General features: G+C 33.6%; 1 protein-coding gene across 9 annotated transcripts in view; it reads right to left on the bottom strand.

Annotated features, from left to right (window-relative positions):
• Positions 1–19,014, bottom strand: part of LOC125677673 (ephrin type-B receptor 1-B-like) — a 55,963-nt gene extending 36,949 nt beyond the window's left edge. For 7 of the 9 annotated variants that reach the window (XM_048915820.2, XM_048915802.2, XM_048915827.2 and 4 more), the window contains exons 1-2: positions 18,729–18,860; positions 7,101–7,183 (exon numbers count right to left, since the gene is read on the bottom strand). In XM_048915820.2, the coding sequence (XP_048771777.2) occupies positions 7,101–7,183; positions 18,729–18,816 (171 nt within the window). In that variant the 5' untranslated portion in view covers positions 18,817–18,860. Of the gene's footprint in view, positions 1–7,100; positions 7,184–8,533; positions 8,548–18,728 lie in introns of those variants that run through there. The other 2 variants (XM_048915795.2, XM_048915852.2) reach the window with 2 other exon arrangements.
• Between the last annotated feature and the right edge of the window lie 7,917 nt (positions 19,015–26,931).

The raw sequence follows: 26,931 nt of genomic DNA, 5'->3' as shown, positions 1-26,931 counted from the left end.
TGTTAGCACTTACAAAGAATTATGTGCAAAATGTGTTTAATAATGAATATACTAATTACATCAAAGTCAATTCCTTTTGGGGGCCCTACAATGTCTGATTAATTAGTTCTACTAACACCTCTCCATCAGGTATTTTCCTGCCTTTTGCATCAACTCCCAACAGAAATGTCAACATGGTGGAGTGGTACAACAACTACTTCTCACTATATATATACATGTATATATAAAAAATCACAAAGCTGATCGCGTATACTAGACTAGTTTCTGCAATTCTTTAGGAGTATATCTTATACCTTATATCTTACACTCCTGAAGAATTGAGGAAACTTATAGTCGAGTATATACTCAGAGTATCTGCTTTGTGATATATATATATTTTTTTATTATACTACAACTTGTGTAGATTTCTCTATTACTGGATTAAATTGTGTGTGTGTGTGTGTGTGTGTGTGTGTGTGTGTGTGTGTGTGTATATATATATATATATATATATATATATATATATATAAAAAATATATATATATAGTGAGCAGTAGTTGACATTTCTGTTGGGAGTTAATGCAAAAGGCATTAGCAGTACATGTAATCATAATGGTTTTTTTGGAATGACGTGTCATTCTGCTCATTTTCATTGTGTGTGTGTGTGTGTGTGTGTGTATATAAAGCACCGATATGACCAACGACACAAATAATTTGAGAAGTCCTAGCGGATATGAATCTATATCAAACAGTGCAACGTAATGGACAAGTACTTTGCCAAATACTGGATACAGCTGCATAGAATTTTTTTCACTTTTTCTACATAAATTATTTTCACTTTCTCTGAAATTTCATTTTCATATCAATGAAATACTATGCAGTTTTAATTTCATGGATTTATTTTACTAGTATATTTTTTCATCATTACATGTAAATCAAAGATAACTGATATGTTCGTACTTGTATATATATTTACATGTCCAGTGTTTTTGCCTTTGATGACTTTACAAGTTGTAACGATAGACATTTCCTCATGAACGTGCTGCAAAATTTTGTAAACAATATGTGCATGAATACATCGAACTATTTGATAAATATAGTAGGTCTATTTCAACAGTAAAGAATTTGGACAGAAATGAAAGTAGAATGTAAATATACTATCTAAATTCTTTTTAAAATTTGCAATCATATCTCTACGTCTAAATTATACAGTTTCCTAGTCATCTTTTTTCCCTACTAATACCTCTGTTACACTTTGATTACTACAACTAAGTGTATTTATAATATGTAGGTATTGACCTTGTACCTCAGGAGACCGACTTATACAGGCTCTGTCTACTCCCCAATCCTATTATGCTATTAAAGCATAATAAAAAAATGTTTCAATAGAATTTCATAGATTTATTTCTGGGCAAAATCAACAAAAACTAAAATAAAACTCACTGAAAATTAGACTGCTAACAATCTTAAGATTGAGGCACTGTTATACATGGTAGATGTCAAGAAAATGACCCGAAACTCTTCTCTCTCTCCTGTTACCCCATTCTAAAACTGTCTTGGAAATTTTGGTACCAAAGTAACTGATATTTGAAATTAGTGTGGAAAAACTATCCAAAAATTTGCATCTATCAATTTAGAAAAAAGCTCAAAGTTCCTCTTCCAAGGTGTAGATTAGAGTGTTAATGAATCACCACAACACTGGAGTCTAATATAAATAATCCAGGTCTGGGACTTGTAGCCAAATGGACAAGGTGTTGACAGGCAATGTCTGTTTCACCAGCCAGCTCAATCATGATCTCGCAGGTGCTTGACATTTTACAAATATCACATCCTAAGTGACACTGCTCACATTTAACATTGTACTGGAATTGAGTTTAAAGCCTGGGGTCAATTCAATTTTTAGATACAACTAGATGACATTATGGAATAGGCTGAATGATATTACAAGGACCAACGACATTACATATTGGACCAATGGACCAGGCTGAATGACATTATATGGACCAATGGAACAGTATGGACCAATGGAACAGTATGGACCAATGGACCACACTGAACGACATTATATGGACCAATGGACCAGGCTGAACGACATTATATGGACCAATGGACCAGGCTGAATGACATTATATGGACCAATGGACCAGGCTGAATGACATTATATGGACCAATGGTATGAACAATGTGTAAAATCCATCACATCTGCATCAGACATGACATCAAGGCTAATGATCCCTCAGAACCTCAAAATGAATTATCTTTCTGTCTTTTTTGCAGCAAGCTAGATATAATATTGTTGACAACTGTATGATGGAATACATATTTTTCAGCACATTCTATCCTTTGAAATGATAGGTCAAAATGAAGAATTGAGTAAAAATATAATTCATCAAAAATCTTGGTACATAACCTTTAGCTGGGAAATGAGTCACTGGAACCATAAATTTTTCAAACCAGCCTATAAATGCCAACAGTATTATGTATTCATTCCTTTTTAAAAGGAATTAAGGTAAAAAGAAAATTTATCTATTGTGCCTGTTCCTTTCCCTGATTTTGGTTTCAAGCTTGACTTCAAAGGAAAATAAACTATTTCTGATAGGCCAGTGAAATGTCCAGTGATGGTCACAAACCTCTACAGGATCTTTGTTCTCTTCTTCTACCCACTGAATGACATGATCATTATTTCAGATACTTAAAACTTGGACAGAAACTCTTTTGCGGGTTTAAATAGCCCTGATAATAGAAGATTACAAGCAAACAAATACCTTAAATCAAAATGAGAAATATTTAGAAAGTAATACATACATACATGTAGTAAAATCAGATATCTTTGTAAAACCAAATTTTCATGGTTTTTAGCAAAAATAATCATGTTTGAGAGTTTTTTAAATAATTTTTTATTTTATGGATGAGGAGTTAATGTTAACAGTATAATGCATGGAATATAAGTCCCCTTCCCCTTGAAAATTAATGATTTTTAAGTTCAATCAACATCATCAAAAGTACACACTAAATTCTTCAAATATAATTCCTCAAGTATTCTAGTATCTTGAAAGTCTTTTAAAATTATGTTGAGAACAAAGTGTGGGGGTGAGCTATCAGATGAATCAGACGAAATCTCTGCAAGTCTTCTTCTCTGTGTGGCAATCCAACCAGCTATATTTTGTTTGTTTTCCAGGATGACTTTGTTAAAAATCTGTTTATAAATTTGAAGTTGATTGTTTTCTAACAACACAGGAATTGATTAGTTTCAAAAATTTACCTGTGGTCTCCTTTATTTTCATTTTTTTCTTGGCTTGATCAAGATATCAATGATAAAGTTATAAAATATGTGGGCATTGTTTGATAAATGATTTTTCTCATGGTGCTCACAAAAACACCTCCATGCATTAACAAACATCCCTGAAAGGGAGTGCCAATAACCACTCTAACTGGCTGTAATTAAAAAACCGTTCTTCAATTGCCTACAAATAAAAGTTCCACAAGTCTTACAATCTATTCTTTTGTGACATACATAACCTTTGAACTCTTTAAAAATTGGTCCTTTAAATGGAACCATCAATTTTTCAGTGGGTACAACATGCCATTACTCTCCAATAGCAATTATTTTCTTTACAATAAACTGCTTGTAACAAAAGAAATTCAACTTTTAAAAAAAAAAACCTAATCAAATATGGAATTATAGAAGTTTGCTAATGATTTTAGGAGTATACATTTTGCTAAAATGGTTTTGCAAGATACAAGTTTACAAGTAAGATATAAGATTTATTACCCTATAGTGCTTGATTTCCATACTGAGTAAGACTTTTCAGTGCTAGCAGATTCATAACTTTGGTAGTATAAATATAGAGGGAAAAAACCCTATTTCTCTATGTGAATCTGATCTTGGCCATTACTAAAAGAAATTCTTGTGGCTGTTAACTGCTTGTGTAAGACATTACAGGATAATATGAAATACGGTCCATTATTCTTTTTTTTGTAATCCAAATGTAAGAAACTTCAGCTTTATGTTCATTTTGTACAATTTGCATCTAAGAATCACAAAGAATCAAATCCACAATGTCAATTGTTCATGGCCTTTTATTATTCTAGAATTCAATCCTAAGAACTGGGTGAACAATTTCACTTTAAAATGTTTCTCATGCATATATTCATCTCCTCAAATAACCCTTTCTATGGGCAATAAACCATAATCCTAACTAATCTGATTTTGACAGTGATTAATGAGATTATCCCCAATTAACACAGCTGTGTAGGGTGTATATCTGTATACTTATCCTTATAGTACTTTACAAAGATTACAGTATAATTTTATAGTAATTAAGGCTATGCAAGGACAAATCACTGCATTTCTAGACTGCAACAAGTTTTATTTGGCCCTCTTATATAATGAACTATTACACGTTATATTATATGTCATCATCATGCAAAGACCGCAAAATACCATCTTTTTTCAACATTAAGACAACCTACACAATTTCATTTCTCATTATCTAATATTATTGCTATACTTTATGCAAGTGACAGTTAACTTTCCCCCATATTTAGTAAGAAGCATTTCAATACAAAATTTCATTTGTACACCAATCGAGACCCAAGCTACAGCTTTTTTTATTGTGAGGAGTTTCCCTATTAATTTTCCCCTTCAGTTTCCTAACAATGGGCTTTGTCAATCTTAGAAAGGCACAGTGGGTCAACAAGAAAAATGGGTACCTGCTGAAATTCCAACTACACCGGCAGATGCAAACACCTGAATACTGTTGTGTCAATTCAGTTTAAACCTACAGTTTGGGAACATTTTTACTGGCTTTCATTGATTGATACACCCCCTTTCCTTATGAAGATAATTTAGGTCCCTTTCATCTTTTCAATCATTTAAAAATCATTTTAACAATACACATATATTCTATTTGATGCACCCAAAGCACTCTAATGTTTGCATTTCCAATTCTGTTTACTTTTCCCTCATAGGTATAACAAAGAAGTGTTTTTTCTGTTCAAATCAATTGATAGTCAAGAATCACAGGTCTCCCAAAAATGAAATTACTAAGCTACGTTCGTCATCACCATAATCACTATAATACCCAGACTTTTCAAAACTGTTCATCAAATTAAGGAGGTATGCTACACCAGAGAAATTTGATATGGATGAAAAGTGGAGGATTTGTGCAACAATATTTTGAAATTGAAAGCTTATTTAGTCAAAAAATGCAGTTTCAGTAGAAAGCAATCTAAAAAAAAATTTAAAACCCCTGTTGGACTCGAACCCCCAATCTACAGTTCAGTAGTCGACGTGCTCACCTACTGATCTACACAGCTAGGCGATGACTTTTGAAATGGATAGACAAATATTGCTGATATTCATATTTTCATCCATGTTTTAAAAGGAAGTCAGCCATTATGATGATGTAGAGTACCTCCTTAAATTGTGACCAATTTTGCAATTTGGTGCTGAGGGTATACCTTTCAAATGGAGATATCACAGGCTTAGGAATTTAATTAATACTGTTGTTTTATGTTAGGCAAGTGACAGGAGTTGGTGCTATACATGATAGAGGTTTTATCTTGTCATTTTAAGTCTTTCGTATAGCTGTAATCAATAACTTTCACCAAGAGAGGGAGTCTTAACATTTGATTACAGGGTGGGCATTTACCCTATGGAAATAAGAAATTAGGAATATATCTTGCCATATATATTACTACACATCTTTAGGGTAATGTCATAGGAATAGGGTTATGTCTCATGTTTGGTACCAATTATTGGTAATTATTTTTAAAAGTAGTTGCAATAAAATGGCAATAAATGACTATGAGAAAGTTCCTTTGAATAATTTGCGTTCCTGAATATTGTTTCTGAGGAAAATAAGAATCACATAATTCAACAGAGTAAATCCTGATCGCCAATTTTCTCCAATATCAGCATCAATGAACTTATGGAATGTCTAGTGCCTACAACAAGAGAGCTGTCTTCATTCTTTGACTATCCGGGACTCTCTGGGTACAGAACTTAATTCTTTGACTATCTGAGACTCTCTGGGTACAGAAATTAATTCTCTGACTATCCAAGACTCTCTGGGTACAGAACTTAATTGTTTGACTATCTGAGAATCTCTGGGTACAGAACTTTATTCTTTGACTATCTGAGAATCGCTGGGTACAGAACTTTATTCTTTGACTATCTGAGAATCTCTGGGTACAAAACTTTATTCTTTGACTATCTGAGACTCTCTGGGTACAGAACTTAATTCTTTGACTATCTGAGACTCTCTGGGTACAGAACTTAATTCTTTGACTATCTGAGACTCTCTGGATACAGAACTTAATTCTTTGACTATCTGAGACTCTCTGGGTATAGAACTTTATTCTTTGACTATCCGCGACTCTCTGGGTATAGAACTTTATTATTTGACTATCCGAGACTCTCTGGGTACAGAACTTAATTCTTTGACTATCTGAGAATCTCTGGGTACAGAACTTAATTCTTTGACTATCTGAGACTCTCTGGATACAGAACTTAATTCTTTGACTATCTGAGACTCTCTGGGTATAGAACTTTATTCTTTGACTATCCGCGACTCTCTGGGTATAGAACTTTATTATTTGACTATCCGAGACTCTCTGGGTACAGAACTTAATTCTTTGACTGTCTGAGACTCTCTGGGTACAAAACTTAATTCTTTGACTGTCTGAGACTCTCTGGGTACAGAACTTGATTCTTTGACTATCTGAGACTCTCTGGATACAGAACTTAATTCTTTGACTATCTGAGACTCTCTCGGTATAGAACTTTATTCTTTGACTATCCGAGACTCTCTGGGTATAGAACTTTATTCTTTGACTATCCGAGACTCTCTGGGTATAGAACTTTATTCTTTGACTATCTGAGACTATCTGGGTACAGAACTTAATTCTTTGACTGTCTGAGACTCTCTGGGTACAGAATTTAATTCTTTGACTATCTGAGACTCTTTGGGTACAGAACTTGATTCTTTGACTATCTGAGACTCTCTGGGTACAGAACTTAATTCTTTGACTATCTGAGACTCTCTGGGTACAGATATCCTTTACATTTGCCCACACTTTTCACAGTTTTCCAAGATCAATTGCAAACTACTACTTACCCCTGTGTTGGAATCTGATTGTCCATTTATGTGTGTTGTCCAGTTCTTAAGGTTTGGGAATTTTGATGAATCTAATAAAACAACTGAAAAAAGAAAAGAAAAAGAGTTCCATTTAAAAACATACTGCACAGTCATGGATGGAATTTCAATTATGATCTTGTTCTCTTTATTATGCATATCTGGCACTGAAGTTCATATAAAAATATTGAATTTATGTGATTTATTTGAAATGAATTCCTCTTTGATGTTTTCATAAAAAGATCTAACAATTAGCACATATATTCTACAACAACAGTCCAAAAGGCAAGTGATAATATTAAAAGTAGCACAAAACACATTTAAATGAAATCAAACTATTTCTCCAGAATTTTACAGCTAAATGAATATTTAATAGAAGCAATTAAAAATATTATAGCTTCTAAACAACTTGGCTCTGCACACTTCATCTACAAGATAAGATTTTTGTCTGATAAAACACACACACAGCATTCATCACCATTTCTTTTAATGCACATTTAATTTCACAAGAGGGGACTAAGTAATCTTTTCCTATAAAATAAATATGTAATAGGGTGTGAAATTCAGTACAGCTGATACCAGTGATGAATTTAATGTATGAACTAAAGGTTCACACACTGCACACATGGCTGATGAATTCGGAGTCTGGTGACCCTTGGGCCTGTAGGACCTTGGTCAACTGCTACAGGAAACATGGATATTAGTAAATGCCACACATTCTCCAGGTACAGGTGTAAGTATTGTTTTGTCCGCCTGCATGTACCTGTATCCACCAACATTCTTAGGATTAAGCTGTCACCAGCCGACACTGAATGCTGCCGTCAATCTTACTCACTCAAAAGCGCCATTAAAGAGATTCTTGGGCTAAGCCTAGACTTTTACATAAATTACAAGTCTTATCACAAAGATCTAATATCTTTCCACTTTTAATTGGTCATAAATAGCAGCATCACAGACGTTCTTTTTTAATGTGCACCTGCAAACAACTTTCACTTTGTGTTTCTTATTTTTTCCCCCAGCCAAATGAGTTTTCTATTGGATAAAATCACACCTTAAAATGTTTGCACTAATTTCAATACACTGTAAAGTGTTAGAATTATGTTTATAGATATGATTAAGCAGCACATTAGGAGAAATCGCACACAACAGCAGTCATGGGCAGTCATAGAATCACTTGCCCTGGCTATAAAATTACTGGACTGTAACACAACACTACATAATAAACACATATGATCGATTTTAGTTTCTGTGAGTGACCAGTAGTGGTTATTAGCATAATCACAGAGCTACCGATGTGGCTAATTCCACTCCTCTAAGTGTCCAAGCTAGTCAATCAAATAAACATCAACAATTTATATGTATCATTTCTGCACAATACTCAGAATCAAAAAGCAGTGTCTACGCAAAGTACATACTCTCATAAAATGGATAATCTGCAAACAACATAAAAGATAATTTATAAAATGCATATCTACACACTTTAACTACAGACACATAATTCTCTATATGTATGTAAGATCTGATACAATCTAGTTATTGGTCATGTACTTAGATCAACCTGACTTAATCACAAAATAAAGCATACTAATGTCACATGACTCACAAATACAGTCCACCAGCAAAACACGTGTGGCTATAGGGTTGATACATGAATATTATCATTAAACTAACATATCATAACAAACCATCAAAATAAACCACATAACCTCAGACTATGTGAGAAGATTCAAGAAAAGAGTTTCACTCTCTTCAAATATGACTTAACAAAACCTCTGAAGGATGCCCCTAAAAGTGTCATTTCTAGGGTATGAGAAGTGTACACTTGATTCACCATGAGAGTTTTCACACATCTCCGGGTGATGAAGTACAGAGGTGTATCTCTGATGTACCTAAGCCCTTTTTACAAGCAGGTTCCTGATAATTAGCGTGATTAACACTGATCAGGTGTGATTCTTCCAACACACAGCTATCCTACATGTGTTATCATCTGGGCCTCTTTTTTACAAACTGAAACATATCTGTTCTAACCAAAATAGCCATCCACCATCATCAACAGCCATACAATGCATTTCATACCCCACATCTGCTTCTCATTGGCAGATTCTGCAAAATATTTACAAACTCGATGCATATCTGTGAAGCAAAACAATCTCCTCGCTAAAACCTATTTTCAAATGATATGTTCATTATACAAATAACACCAAGGGATTATACATGTAAATGATTGTTATTGGCACCCTTAAGACTTTCTGATATTGCCGATCTTTGATAGTTTTGTCCCATTGGGCGCTCTGTTGGTATCTAAGTTGGAGGCTGACTTAAGATAAAATAATCTGTATTTAAACAGCAACCCGATGCAGACTCCTAACTAGCGATCTCCTTGAAAACATTTTTGTTGATATGAAACATGCACTTGAAAAATATAGAGTGAAAAATGTAGGTGTAATTCAGTAGAAAGTGAAACAATGCAAGTCAATTACCTTTAGGCTTATACTTGACCATAAAACCAAAAACTTGTTTGTGAGTTCTTGACATAATAAATGGTTCCATTTTGTTCCATATGAAACATTACACATTTATATATTTCAAACATGCTGGTTGAAAGATAAATTTTCCTGAGAATTATTGTGATATGTCATTGTCAAAATTGGCTGCTTGAATAAGCCTGCTAAACATGGTATTATGTAAATCCTGGTATCTATGTTAAATATGTAAAGTGTAATTACTAATTAGACTGTTTACTCTTGTGCCTTATTTTCTTCTGTACAGGTGGGTGATAGTTTTATAGTTCTTGAGTCTCTAAAAAAAAATTAACAGTAATAAATAGAAATTTAAAATTCAGAAAATGCCTTATAAATTCTGCATTTGAATTAAAGACTTAGTCAGAGATTATGCAATGAGAGGCTTCTTCCAGTTGCCAATCAACAAATACTAATTCAACTTTACTTCAAGAAAACCACCAGTTTCGGATTTCCCAAGGGGAAGACAAAATGAGAGAAAGGTCGTTCCTAGGTGTCAAAGGCACTCAAATGAGAAATTATGCCCAAAAAAGAGGGTGGAAAACAATAAAATGTACTGCTGGATGTGCCAAACATGGTACTGTGAAATCCACTTGTGTTCAGCCCTTGTCAATAGAAAGTTGAAATACAACCCAATTTAATGGGTCTGTGCAAACAGATTTGATTGTGGACAATCGTCAATTTTCACTTTGGTAAGATTTCTGCTAAGAGATGAAAACTTCAATGACAATTTACCACTTTGTTGAAAAGGCAATATTTCACAATTTGCATGCACCCAAAAAAGTACCTAAAATGTTAGTAAAATCAAACATGCAATCTAGTTTCTCTTCAATGCCGAGAGAGATGAACATTTAGTTAGCACTTGCATGGGAATAGAGCAAAAGATTTCATTTCTTCCAAAAATATCTCCCTTTCACATGGAAATAGACTTTGTAAGACACTTTTTAATCTAGAAACTTATTGTCTACCAATATGTTGAATTTTACAAATTTTATATCCATGTTGCTCGTGATATCGAACATGTACACTTTTCTACCCAATTGATTATTCTATAAAGAGTCTAAGGTTAATGTCAAGTTAATACTATTTGTGGAATAAGAAATCTTCAATGACTACATACATCATTCAGATCTTTCAAATAACAAATACTTAGACACCCAAATTCAACTAAACACATTGAAATCTCTTAAACTAGAAACATTCAACAGAAGGAAAATCAATGCAAATAGGATCTTGTTTGACAGTTAACATACAGCAGATTCCAGAAAAAGGATAAATGCCATCATATAAACTATCCATTCTCCAAAAAATTAGAGAGAGATGAAAAAGAATTAACATTACCAGTTTTATAGCCTTCTGTTACAGCAGTTGATGGCACAAAAAGATTTACTGGAATGAAACACATTTCTTTTTTGACATCCCATATGTACATTTCAAAAACAATTTGTGTAATCTTAATAATGAGTCCAAATTAATTACTTGAGTGTTTTTAAGCAGCTTTAGCATGTCTGAAAGCAGCATCCAATCTAAAGACATAAGTTTTAATGAAGACTCTGATAAACTCGAATTTGTCAATGTCACAGGTTGCATATATTATGCATATATATAACCTGTACATGCCCCCGGACCCCCCAATATTTCTTTAATTTCATAAATTTAATATACAGTAACAATTTCACTTTTTAATGTTAACCTTACTTGAAGATCGTCATGTATCAAAAATGTCACACTGAAAAATTTAGGTGGAACTATAATGCTGAAAACTGACTATATAACAATTGTCCCTCCAGAAATGTAAGCCGTTTGATATTAAACTTTATTTCCATTGAAAGAAGCAATCATCTTGCTTGTCAATGAAGCATCACTTATGGTTGGCTGGATTTATCCTATAGACAAAACTCTAAAGAGCCTTTGAATAAGAAATAAACATCCTTGCAATTTATGTGAAGATTTCAGTCTCTGAAATTCTTTTTTATCCATTGAAGTGAAATGAAGCAAAGAGGTAAATGAAAGACTTTCTGCAAAGTTGCCTGGAAAAGACAAGAGTTGTCAAATGCAAATTAGAAGCCGAGACCAAGAGCATAATGCATCCTCGTCATCTTTCAGATTATTTATTCAAAAACATGGAAGGGAAATTTTTTAGTGAATAGTGGGGGATGAATGCCAGGAACACCAAGGGAAAAGACAAGAAATATAATCAAAATCCTAGAATACTGGACTAGAGCATGGGAAGAATAAAAACCTTGTGGATCTGAACATGAGATTAAGTTGAAAGATATGTGAACTGTATACAACCATTCATCTTATTACATGACTTAGAAAACAAGCTTTCATTCCACCAGACTTAAAAGAAACTTAGTGATGTGCGTGGATGTCCTTCATTTTCATTTCTACAGCTTATTTTCAATGAATATACTTTAAAATTATCAATCAGATAAAATCCAAGTTTAAAAGCTATTTTAACACTCTCACTGCATAAAAATTTGATTGGACTGAATGGGTTTGGAAATACGAAGGGCAAATTACGCACCTTTTGACAACCTGCCCGGCTTGATGTTACCCCAGAGGTTATGGGGGTCCCTTCCATCTCAACCCAATTTTCACCATTAACCAAATAATTGTCAAAACAGTTAAGCCTCCCAAATAGGGAAAATGTTCTAAATTGATTACATCACTAGAAATGAGCACATTAAACTGCTGACATGAATCAAATTTTATAGCAAGTATTCTAACAGAACACCTCATTTTTGTTAGCCTTCCCAGTTTTCAGCACTTAACTGCAGTAGTGAATTATATTAATAAATCAACTTGTTGCACAAGGTTCACAATTACTCTCACAGTGAATGTTGCTTCCTTCCATAACCTAATTTTCTTTTTACTGAAACACCTAGTGAAGCTAAGACTAAGAATGCTCAGGCCTGCAATAAAAATAACCATAAACATTGTATAGTGGTTCAAACAGCGCTTCATATATTTGTCTCCAGTGGATCGCTATTTTCCTCTGAAAATAAATATTTCTTCACTCTTAAAACTCTGTTGCATATCTACCTACTAAATGTGAGTCTTAAAGGATATGGATCTTTTATCAAAATAATTAATTTGTTATATTTGAATTTAGAATAAATAGTCCTCAAGTCAATAGACACCGGGATTATGGAACACGCTCATACACAAGAGAGAATGCCAGAGTCTGTTGATAGGATACCGGGACCGAACTGTTGCTAGCCAATGTTATCACCTGTTACACCACAACCTCACACAAAGATAACTTCGTTGTTGCTGGTCTGATGTACGAGATTTGTTGTATTCAGCAACTTGTCTATAAAACTTTTTCATTCTGTATCAAGAATTTACCCAACATCGACTTTTCAATATCTCCTGGAATGCTCTGCATCTGAAACAATGCTTCAGTTTCATTCTATAGCCCATTGTGATGGCTACATTGAACACTGTGTTAAATGGACATGCAGTAAATTTTGTCAATATAGAGTATTAAATTATTCATCACTTACTACAGATTTTGTGTTTGCAAATATATTCAACAGATAATTACACTGAATTGGTTGAAGATACCATTATAATCTGGCAATCTTTTAATGACACATATAACAGCATGGCTAACTACAACACATATAGGTGCCAATCTACTGGAGTTTTTTTTTCTTCTTCTTCAACTTTTTAGAAAGAAAATTTTCACAGGTGATATTTAGACCTTGAATGTTGTAATTATCAACTTTCAAAAACGCAATAGAGGATTCGTGTTTTGATGCAACAGATTGCGTTTAAATGACATATTGCTTTGAAATGTTACCTCTAATCAACCATAATGTCAGATAAATACATTTACAAGAAGAAGAAAGCCGACGTGTGACGTTAGCTTTGATTTTTATTTCCACCCTGATAACTAAATGGTAATATTAAGTTTCTTGTGCCTGTCAGAGTCGTCAAAAGTAAAGACCAGCATTTTTCCCACCATGCTTCATTGCATGAGTATTGTTTTGCGAACCACTCCTTGTCAAAGATCTAGTTTCTTTGTTATACTGTGATCTAATTGTGTATTTTAGTAACTTACTCTTCAAAACAAAAATCTCATCTTAGTCTCAACTTTCCAAGTACCACCAAGCCCACACACTTCTCCATTTAGTATATACTAATTGATCCATTCTACTGTGTCGTCAAAGTTTTAAAAAATAATTTCTGTACATCTATTCTTCCATAATTTCTATTTTCATTGTTGACTGTGTAACATTATATAGATACGTATTCAAATACTAAGCACACGGCCTTGCTTAGTTCAGTTTTTGATCTGTTTGTATTGTTATTTAAGCAAGTGTGGTTTATTTAGAATTCACATCTTTCCTACCTATCACATTCATTCTGAAACACATACTATACATACAAAAACTTCTGAAGTGATCAATAGAAACTTTTGTTTGTCATCTGTAATTTATTTACATTTGGCAGAGTGAATGGGAAATGCTTAAGAAAAAGTTGCTGTAACACTTCAAAACTATTTTCAATACTTTGTTCATTCGTCAAAAGTACTTTCTAATTCATTCATCCTGGAACTTTGGAGGGGAAGCACTTGTAAACAGTTTGTTTTCTCCCTATATTACATAATGAAATTTTACTTGGGGCCGATTTACAACTTCATTTGGCGTCTTTCTATCATGTTCAAGAACATAAAATTCATTCAGATTCTGACACACAGCCGGTATTTCTCCAAAGAGGAACAACACACCTATTAACATCGTCATGAATGAAAAGTGCAAGTTATTTGTAAAAATATTCTGATAATAGAAATTTTGCATTGTGTAGCAGAAAATGCAAATTTCATAAGAAGTCATTCAGAAAAAGATTCAAACTCCTACCAGACTTGAATCCTTGCCTTAAAGGAGGGGGGGGGGGGGGGGGGGGGGGGAGGCAATAGCTAACACTGACATACTTTTGGTCCATAGATTTGTGTCAGTGTGTTATTTAAGAAATAAATTTCAGTTTTGAAAATACATGAGGGTAGGTAGTGTGTTGCAGTGCTTCATGAAAAGTAAGGCAGCGTCAAAGCATTGTACATATGTAGTTCATACCTACTCTCAAAATGAAATTGTACTATATTTAAAGGCAAAAACATTGGAAATCAAAATACTTCTCCATCATTAAATGACATCTTATGTCAGTCCAAAATAAAATCAATTGTAAGGGACTCGCCATGCTCAAGTCATTTGATATTGTAAAGTTGGTTTCTTTCTCATATTCATTGGCACTCCATTCTTAATTGGTTGTATAGCATAATAGATACAATATTCCTTATTTATTTACCAACTAAAACAAGGAACACTAATTCTCATATCCATGTTAACCAAACAAACAATTTAGGCCTAAAATTTAGAATTCAATTATTCCAAATGTGAAGTCTAAAACCCCCGACTGGAGAAATATATCAAAATCTGAAGAGAAAAATATTCCTTCAATCCCCAATCCATATAGAGAACAAATTTCCTTCCTTTTAGTTATATTGTGTTTTGTATGTTATCGGACTCCATTGTTTAAGATGCACTGGCCATCCTGCTTGTCTTAGACATACAAGTACTGGTACTTCAGAGAAATAATGACTACACTTGAGAGGAGAGTGCAATACCATCAGAAAGCTACCACTTCTAAAGCAAATGATAAATATCAGTACGAAGGTATTTCCTTTCAGTAATGCAGCCATCTTAGTGGTTACCTCTCCAGACGGCAAATCTACACCACAAGCTAGAATAACAAACTAGTGGTGGTATCTAAGACTGTGCATTAACACTTTGACAGGAATATCAACACTTGATATATTAAGAACATGTATGTGTGTGTGTGTATATATATATATATATATATATATATATATAAAAAATAAAATGTGGGGATGGAGTTTTAAACTTTCCCTCTTTTCAAACTTGGAAAAGTGCTGCATAGCAATATAATTGGGCAATAGGCAATATAGGAGATTAACAAAAGATGGTGTGGACTACTTGGAGAAACACTGGACTGTAAATCAGATTGAAAGAGACCTCCCATGAGACTGCTAAATCTACCATAAAGTTGACTAAGGCCTAACTAACAGTACTTGTTATCTGGTGGACAGGCTGGACAATGGCAAACACTTATCTGTCCCACTATAAATAAGTGCCTTATCTACCCTCATACTATCAGGTGATATTACCAATATCCAACTAATTATGCAATGTTTCTTGACAAAGAACATCACTCCAAACTGCTCAATAACATATAAACAGATTATCAGATTCTAAAATCTAATAAAACCAAATACAAAGGCACATGTTGATAACCTAGTATAATGTAAGATGACAAAAGTGACTGAATGTGCAAATGCCAACTGCTTCATATTTGTATAACTTCTGTGACAACTGTGAATATTCTGAGTGTGGAAGAGGTTATAAAGTTATAAGATACTAAGGTGTATACCCCACTTAAAATGCAGAACAGCCAAACAAAATCCACCATGATTGATCACTTCAAAATATATTGTGTATCATAAATGCCATGTCAAAAATTTACTTGAAGGAACACAGTTAGGACATCAATAGCTGTTACTCTTCTTTCCTTGTTTATGATCCATTTTATAATCTCTGTGGTTATACAAGCATACACATCATCAATATTAGCTATATAGATCTACTCTTGTACTCCACCTTACATTCAGCACAGGAACTGAACTCCATTTTAATGGCTTCCTCTGTTTTCAACATCTCAATTTTCACTCAATTTTCCAATTGAATGGACAAAACTAATGGCCTCTGAACTCCGCCTCAGTGCCCACTACTTTCCACCTCCTAACAGCCAGGTAATTTATGCTGGTCAATGTCATTTCACCAAGCTGCCCCAGGCCCCAGAATGCCCATATCCACAACAAGTGAGGATATCTCTGTGGTCCATTTCACTTAGTGAACTCCTCCAAAAATATTTAATAAACAAGGGATTTGCATGCAAGAAGGCATCAACCATTGCTTATAGATACATTAATTGGCCAAGAAAATAAACAGGAAACCTATTAACACCTTAATATCAAAATCTATTTCAGCTTTGGTTTAATTCATAATTTAACTTTCTGCCACACGCAGTTTTTGATCAAGTATCTAACATTGACGCAGGTTCTTACTTATCAACAATAACAAAGAAATCTGTGTGTTCACATTACTTGCTGGTGTGCAAGTGAAATCAGAAGAGGGTCACCTTCTCCAGTTATCAACATCGTTTTCAGTAATTGTCTTGTTTTTATTTTGAAATATAATTGTAATCAGAGTGTTACACTTTATTTTGACCATGTCGTCCAGTATCAACAATGACCAAATGCCCTTTCCTAATGGAGTTCATTATGCATCCAGCACATCTTAAATTTCTCAGAAGGGAATAAGGGGAATTCTCTTGATGCCATGGCAATCAAGAAACAATTCAGTAAGAACGATAGACTGCTATCTAGGCCTACTCCTGATGGAGGTTGACCCCTGGCATAGTGAAAAATCAGCTGGACCTAGACCTCTGTCAAAATGATTAATTCTCTAGCATTCTTATTGATGTTATTATTCCACTCTCACAAAAATAGAGAGATAATCTAATTTCATTCTAGTGAAAATTCCTCAAAATGATGGTGACAAACCACCTACAAAGTTTTCTGGAATTTGAGATACACTGTATTTTTCAATAGAATACAATAGTTTTTCAATTCATTTCCTATGAAAGTTTTCTATTAGTAATGGAGCTATCACCACACAAAAGCAGTTAAAAGACCATCATGAATTCCAGTTTCATGTTGTAGTCCACTGGGTGCATCAAGGCCTGTTATGTGTTCTAGCACTCATGTGGAATAATGCCTTGACTGAATTTAGAACACAGGGCTACAATTCTTGGTGCATTTAAAGAAGGATAATTACCATAATTAGGGTACATTGTCTACTCTTGTTTATTCAGTAATTGCAGGCACTGACAACTGAATTATGAAATTGCTACTTACACCAACACGAAATTTACAAGGGACATCATATTTAGAGAAATTTAAATTATATAGCTTTACCTATCTCGTAAGTTCCACTACATTTGCATTTGTTTACATTGTAATATGCACAGAAATTAGTTTCATCTGCTCAAAGTCCATTTTATATCAATTTACTTCATAAATATATCTCTATCAAAATAAAGTCTTATTTACAAATTTTGTAAGACAATTTATCATGAAACTGCCTAAACTGACACAAGTTGCCAAGAAACATATGCGAGCATCATGTCCATTTTCCCTTATTACAAGATCTTACAATATAAATAATAAGAACATTGCGATGGAAAAAATAATATAATTTGCAAAAAGGATATTCCCTGGAGTATTCTAAGATAATATTTAAATTCTTCAAATATTTCAAAATATCAATTGTTTGTTATTTTCTAGAAACTCAGAATCATAAGATATTTTCGGGGGTTTTTTTTGTTTGTTTAAATGCACTGCATGTGTACTGACTGAAAAAAACTATGATATCTTTTTTTAAAAAATTATTTATCATTGATTCCTAAAAAAGTCCTTTGAAATTAGTTTCTCGTTAAGATCGTTTTATCTAAAAATCCGGTGTGATTTATTGGGTAGTGGTCAAATTTGTGTGATTTGATAAAATTTATCCCAAAGAAAAACACAGTTCAGTATGTGTTACTGAATACTGGAATAAATCCTTATAAGTTTCGCATGAAAGGTTTTAATATAGGAATTCTTTCGAGTTGAGTAAATCCCTTCTGTCAACAAATCCCGAAAGCCGACAACCAAAAACACAGTCCGTAGGAATGGCATACCAAATATGAAACAGTCACCATCTACTCCTTCAAAACTTCACACTCATCTTATAATTAATTAATGGTCATTTTCATTTTATTTTCTAAATATACGTCTTCTGATATCTCTCAGCAAAGATTAGAGAGAGCTCATTCGACAAGTCTCATTGCCGAAAACCTGTGTACCGAGATTCTTAATTCAATACAAAATAATTGAAAGCCCTGTAATTTAACGATAAGTTATCTTGTGCCAAGCATTACGTGTATGTTCAAACAATTTACTAACCTTCTCTAGAGCATATTCCTACGGTAGAAAAACAAATTAAAACAATAAAATACGGAGCCACTGAAAAAACCGTCCGTCTCCTCGCCATGTTTCACTTTCTGCTACTAACGTGGCGCATGCGCACTTGTATTTGTATACATAGGATTGAAGTGCAACACCTCCGATTATTTCTTTACCGAATTCAAGCGTATTCGGTATCAAATCAAATTTTACGTATTGACATTGTTTGTGATTTTACAAGATCTGTCGAAATTGAACGATCAATTCGGTGCATCTTTACAACACTAACAGTCTAAAGAATGTTGCTGGAGTAACCTCCCTTCCACACCTGTGCAAAAGGTGTGAAAATGAAATACTACTTTCCTTAGGGTAGATTTTTTTTCATCAGGAGTGATATATTTGAAACCTTGTATTAACAACAACAATTCGCCGAATTTTCGATACTACTAGTTACATCACATTTATCTGTTTTAAATCAATTTCATTGGTAACTGAGTCTTGTGCATAAAATATAGGCCTAGGTCTAATCTGAATAATTGATCTTTATATTCTGGAATTTTATAAAATTACTAAATTGGTTACATTTTGAAAATACATATCTTTCTAATGAGATGGTAACTATTGTACCGTGCAGTTTCACCCAAACTTTCCAAAAATATTTAATTTCAATGTATATCTTCTTCGAAGTACAATATATATAATTATATATATATATATATTACTTTTATAGATAATGTTTAATTCGATAAAACAGGTATTAGTGATTGCACTATATTGAATCCATCACACGGATTTCTAGCTACCTACCTCTATGACGTATAATTCCTACCAATAATGCAGTGGAACGCATTTAAAGTTTTTTTGGCATAATTATTTGAAATTGTAAGAATTTAGCCTATATATATATTTTTTTAATTCAACATTCTGATAACACATTAAAATCTATTAGACTTTTACTATCTACGGAAATTGAAGTGAGAGAGAGAGAGAGAGAGAGAGAGATCATCATTTACATATTTGAAATTTAAATTGATTGAATATATTTATGAAAAAAGATAAAAATACGTCATAATATAGTGTTAGACAGGAGCTACCTGTAGAAATTAATTAAATGCTATTTCCTACAATATTCAGTATGTAAATATGAGTGACAAAATCTTGCATGTATCATTATTATTTTCTTCTTTTTTTATATTATTATTATAATTATTTATTGAAATTAATTATCATATATATAGATGAACCAGTTATAATTGATATGTCAAATATTTAACCTTGTCCTATACAGTCTATACAGTTCACACAAATGTTACAAATAATAAGAATTGCCGAGGAGTGGTGGTGGGTGGGTGGGGGTTAACGTGTCCATCAGCTCGATCTACCTAGACATACATTGAAATTAAGGTACAACACCAATGAACAATACCGTATGTACACTGGACTTGATCGGAATAGAAAAACAAATCAAACCATTACCTCACAGTGTCCATCCGAGTGACCGCTAGCAGTGCTTGTAACCTACTCTTTAGAGAAGTCGAGAGGCATAGCCATCGATGATGGTTATGCCTCTCGACTTCTCTAAAGAGAATACGTTTCAATCGGTGTACATATCAGTATTCATTCAGTTCAATCTATTTAACTAATTAGATGGGCATACGAAGTTTGTACTCAAAGAAGTAACAATGTTTATACGAGCTAAATTTCATTTTGCTATATTCAGAATAAAATCTTTCAGCAATTTGCGCATCTTATTTTTTGTTACAGGGGAGATGGAATACTAAACTAACTAAAACTAAAACAATTTCTTTGAACTAATATTCTAATGGTAGATCTATATGCATGCATCACAACGCCAGGAGTCCCGAGTCCACCCGGAACCCCACGACCACGAGTGGACCGTTGTGAGGTAAGTTCCGGGAATCTCGGGTTAGTCCTTGGTTTGCTCTTCTGTTGATACTGTTTATCCTATGTGTGATGTCCAGATTAAAATTTTGTTTGCTTTCTGACCGCCAGTTCGACTTATGGATAGGTAGGTAGGTAAGTAGATAGGTAGGTAGGTAGGAAAAATAGTCTCTTTATTGGAACTGTGAAGTGGTAATACTTCATGAGTTGTTAATCATATGTATATAGAATAGAATTCTTTATTTTCCAAAGTAGGGCCTCACGACATACAACACCTATGCTTTTCACCAACATGGTATGAGAATAGACAGAATAAGCTCTTGTTCAGATTATATAACATAAATAGCGTATGAATTTTTGTTGTTATATGTCTTATAAAGTATTAAATAAATATAATTATATATATCTATATCATTACAATTTAATATTTTTTACTTCGGTCGATCGAAGAGGCGGGTGAAAAACATACATATTTTGTTTATTTGATTAATATAAACATGTATTTGTGTACATGCACATTTTATATCTCTTCTACATGAATTAAAGTAAACTGAACCATTTATATCTATGTATGTAGATATACAACAGGACTACTGTTCAACCCTATATCCCATTTCATTCAAAGAAACATTGTATGTATTGGTGTGTAATTGTACCCCAGCCAGTTACGCGATAGTTACGAAATTCACTCATACAGCATCCTTTACAATAGGCTTATAATTCAAGTTGTGTGTGTGTGTGTGTGTGTGTTTTAAATAACTTATCTTCATTTCATAGAATCAAATTCTTGTAAATGTCCATATATTATAACTTGATACCGATTACGGATAACCATTTAGAATACACGTATGCTATTAATTGCAAGCATCGATGTTGCAGCTAAATTGGCATAATACCATACCGCTGATAAAATGGCAGGTGGTATGACTTAAGTGTTCGAGCACACACCCATCAAAATTTATAATTCTTCAACAACAAAAAATATTCTGTTTGATTTATCATAATCTTAGATCGGATACGTTTTAGAAAAGAAAAAAATCTGATTTATGAATGTTTTTAGGCATGTAAAGCATGATATCAAGCTGTTTCATCGGAAATACAATGTAGTGTTACCGCCAGACTAATATAAGATAAGGGATATATATATCTTATATATATACATGTATATATAATATATATAAATGAGATGCCCTTCCTGCTTAAATTTCTTGGTGACCGTATTTTAAAATATGGTCAAATCTTACATCCAGTATTTGGGACAGCTTGGGGCAAAAGGAAACGTTAATCTGTGATCAAGAGGTCAATGGCAGATCAATTGATTCATAGATCAGACGATTTTTAACGAGGATAACTCGCTTTCTTATCACGTGCATCATTCTTAGACGCGGGGCTATTACAGCACCGTTCTCGTGTCTCATCAAGGTTTATCACGTGCCGTGAAAATCGAGATTTTCACGCATGGTTGATCCTAGACATTGGTATTGCCCCTTCCCGTTCTGATTGTATTCGATAATGCTGAACTGGATGGAATTGATTGTAATGGTGTCTCGACCCATTCCAGGCAATAGATTAATCCTGATAATAGTATTCTCATATGAATTTCGTTATTTAAAATATATGTGTACCATTTCCAGTAAACAATAATTGATTTTTTATAAACTGGATCAAAAAAAATTTCTTGCTATATTTCATAGAATACTCCGATGTCAACAGAAAATTTATAAAAACAGTATCTTGAGAACGGAACTTTTTCATAATTAATAATAATTTACATGTATCCTTGTGAGAAAATAACCAAGTGCGTTTGATCTATTGATAGGGTCCTTCCCGGATATAACATATTCTGTATCAAAAATTTTACGGAAAAGAATCGAAGACAGAATTTTCTTTTGGGTCATAAATCGTACAGAACTGTCGATTTTTATGACTTGCTTCACATTTTTGCCGTTGGACCGTCAGTCGTCCGGGTGATAAAGTCGAGATTTAATGCATCCGTGCTGTGGCCATTTCTTGGTCAGCTGGACATTGCCATGAAATTTTCTGGTGCACTGAAGTAGCTAAGTTGGTGATTTATGGAAATGGATTTTGCCACTGCAGCCCGTGATGAAAAGATAGGAGTACTTGGTGTTAAAACACAAAAACATGTCTCCTTGTCCTGGGAATTAGTGGACCCTTCATGTTACCACAAAATATTTCACACTTTTACGTTTTTCTTCTCTCTTTCATTTGAGAAACGTTTACTTGTTTAATTACAAATCTCTCTACTGTGCAGAAATTACACCTTGTGACAGATGCATCAGTAGAGGAAATCCCTGTGATCAATGTTTTGTTAATTAGATAAATGTTGAACATTGATATAAAAAAAAAACCCAACAAATTTCGTCACGCGTACATTTTATTTTGCATCCTCTAACTGAAGTGCAAATCGTCATACATAATCTGATACTAAAACTTACTTTTGACATATAGAGAAAATAGACGCCAGAATTCTAAACAAATAATTATAATTTAAAAAAAAATGTATAGGACCATTTTGGTATGTATTTACTCATAGAATCTCAAAAATGTAGAAAACGAAAGCATCCCCCTCCCCTATTAGTTGACATGCAATCTTTATTTGAACAAGAATCCAAGGTAACACAAACAATGACAAAGTCTGAAGTAAAAGTGGTGTTTTTCGTCATCCGGGTCACAAAAGACACGCATTTCTAGCTTCCCGGGTGATTTTTCCTTAGATATTTGATACTAGTAACACCCAACAATATTAATACGTATCGCGAAAGAAGATTTCACACAAAAAGAAGAAAAAGTAATTGGATTGAACTATACATGATATCAGTTTCTGAACAAAAGTCCTTAATTGAACTTTATAGTGGTTTCATCCGCCAACGTATGTTTTTTACAGTTCAGTTGACAATGGACCAACAAAAATGTCTTATAAGAAGAGGCAACTGATCCCAATGCCTGACAGAAGACATGATGTCAGACTATCCAGTTACACCGTGATTATCTCATCTGAATGGCCGAACCGTCCGTCTGTGACCGCTACCCGGGATAACAAAGACCGACCAACGTGTTGACAATGCCATATACTGCGCAGAAATCAATTGTTGTGAAAAGCGATCCCGCAACTTCCCGCGTCAGATTAGCGCAATTTTAGTGAATTAAAATGTTACGGTATCCCACCTTTTGTTTGGATAATGAATAAATCTGGAGATATTCCGACAACTGCTGATGATGATTCAATTTTCATTTGAATATTTACAGTATCTAAAATATCAAAGTTTGCGCGAGAACAAAGAACGAAGTTTCAAGGTGGTAGGCATCAACTCTTTGAAACTGTTGAATATCAGCTTCCACAACCAGGAAAAAAACGTGAATAAACAAAATTTGAATATGAATCATGGTTAAACAGACGTTTCTTCTAGAAAGCATTAGTCCGCGAGCCTGTGCCTTCTTCCCAACAGTTGGGAACCATTAATTAGAAATTTATCATATTTACTCAAATTTTTCAACACCAATCTACCAGTCATCAAAGCATTGCAATGTCCGATTGAAAAATTATGGCCAGCTGCCTTGTGCCTCTCAACAAGCTGCTGTTACGGGATGGATTTTCAAACATGTGAGAAGGATTTCGGGGGTTTCGTTGTTAGTATTCGTGTTGGCCTGTTTACACTCTATTTCTCATAACGGGCCATAAATAACGAGAAACTTGATGAAAAGTGATGCTTTTTTTTTCTTGTCTAATGCTGCATCGCCATACTCACATGCTCGTTGCCGGGTTTTTTTTCTTCCCCCAAATTTCCAGGACACTGGATGTACAAATAAACTAAAATTGATAAAAAGGGGCTGGAGACCACCTGAAATTGTGTACTAGTATATGTGGTATTACATCATTCTTATGATAGTATACAGCATACTTTAAATGATATCCTTAGTCTGTCTATTCAATTTCTTGTAGAATTGATTACATATCCTAATGCCTGTCTTTTATGTACATTCACATGCATGGCTTTTAAAAAAATAAATAAAGTGGTAAATATTTTTAATTGTGAATCAATCGTCAAATAGCTCTAAAATATTGTCCAGTATTCCACAAATGGGCTCACAAGAACATATGAGGCACCTCTGGAGAGAGAGAGAGAGAGAGAGAGGTGTGCTCACAAGTTTTAGCAACTGTGTCACTTGTGAGCACATTTGTGGAATTCAAATACTAGTATCTTTATCCCCCATTCTTACCTTTCCACTTATCCACCCACCTACTTAGCTACCTATCTGTTTTTTAAGATGATTTATTTCCAATCAGGAACAGGTTACAGAGAAAAACAAAATGCTTACAAGTGAAAAAATCATTCAAACTGACACATAGTTATAATGCCATGTACAATTAGCACAAATCATATATATAAATTCTAAACACTTTCTAGAAATATTTCGATCGTGTTACCGATCTTCTTCAGTCGTGTTTACAGAAAGTGTTTGGAGTTTAGTTTTTTTTTTTTTTTATTAAATTTTAATTCGAAAAAAAAAGAGACTATATACATGTATATATATATATATAATTGGAGATTTTTGAATATTAGTAAATTTTAATGAAAAGGTTGTTATTGGTCGGTCTCACTGGTCCCGGAGCTCTCACATATTATACAAAGGGAGAAAATAATATGACCAATTAACTCTCATAGTACACGCATGAAATTATCATATCTAAATTAATGAAAAATAGGGCTCATATATTCCGATATAGTCTTTTTTACCGAATAAAAAAATCTGGGACCGGGACCCAAGACCAGGTTTTAGTCGTGGGACAGAGACCCGGGTTTTTTTTTTATGTCCTGCACACACATTGCTTAATAATTTTTCGATTTCCCCAATTGTTGATTTTTTTCCATAATAAACACCAAATGAATTCAAGCGTAAATTGCTCATTAGGGCCAAACATTGACCATGTTAACATATGACACGAAGAAAATGGATTATTCAAAACAATAATTACTCGAACTTCAGCTGGTGACGAATTTAATCATGTATCAGAATTTCGGCAAAGTTCGCTAACCGAAATATAATACTTAAAATAAATTTGAGAGCATTGAAATTGAATTTAAAGACATGAAAAGAAATTATATGAAATAATATTGAGTGTATTTTTCCGTGTTTGCTTAATTATATTAACATCCTACAATAGATCAATAAGTGCAATGCTTTTTGGAACGTGTCAGAGTACATAATTCGTCACCACCCATCTCACCCCTCACAATGTAATCAAGTCTTCTGACCGCAGGCTACTCTGCGCCATTGACTTTCTTGATTTAATTCTTAAAACCAATCAGCCGGATATTGCAAGTAGTTGAAATTACGCACACCCAGTTACCTTTTTTTAAACAAAACCCTCAAAAAGAGATGTGACTTCAGTGTACACATATGACTATTTAAATCTGGTTGGCGATTAAACAGATACAATTCTTTAATAATCACTGTACTTTAGGGTAATCAAATTTGGTTGAGCTGTTATTCTTTGTCTTGCTCCACTGACGTAATCTATTTCAAATGCGCCAAGAATGTTCGACATCACTCCTGTGCTAGCGATGTTCTACGATTACAATAAAAATGCAAAATATTAGTGATATTTGAGTTTCGATTCCATCATAAAATTGCCAAGAGAATGTTTTATGAGGAATATTATCCACATATGATTTCATTAGAAATGATATACAGAACTGGTTGCATGAGGCGCAGTATCCGCATGTCTGCCACAGGTTAATGGATGAAAGTTTCAGGTTTAAATGCGGTCAATTATTTCTTTAAATATCCTCCAACCCATAATTCTGTTTTTCAAGTTATTTTGTCTAGTCTAATATTCATGTAGGTTTTTTTTTTTTAAAGAATGCTTCGATGAATACACCATAAACAAAATGTTACCAAAGTCCTCAAGTATATGCTAGAATATGCACTTCTTTGATATGCCGCATGGAAACGACTGTTTGATTAGGGGTGGGGATTAGAACCTTTTTGGGGCATATATTATTATGAATATCATATGTTTAAACATATCTAAAATAGACAATCTTACATTTGACCTCCTCTCGACATACTCGATTTCAAGATTTTCACAATTCGAACTAAAACAGGGGGGGGGGGGGGGGGCTTTACATCCAAATGGTCAACAGAATCGTTTCAGAGTAATATTTTAATTAATACATTTATATAAGCACAGATATCATCTGTTTAATGTTTGAAAGAGTTAGTACTTTCAATTTTGATTGTGGTGTTTACATTTTAAAGAATACGTTGGCTTTATGGT

Source organism: Ostrea edulis, chromosome 1 (assembly GCF_947568905.1).
Source record: "Ostrea edulis chromosome 1, xbOstEdul1.1, whole genome shotgun sequence".
NCBI lineage: Eukaryota > Metazoa > Mollusca > Bivalvia > Ostreida > Ostreidae > Ostrea > Ostrea edulis.
Note: the sequence above shows the minus strand (reverse complement) of the source record. Positions and strands in the feature narration are given on the sequence as shown.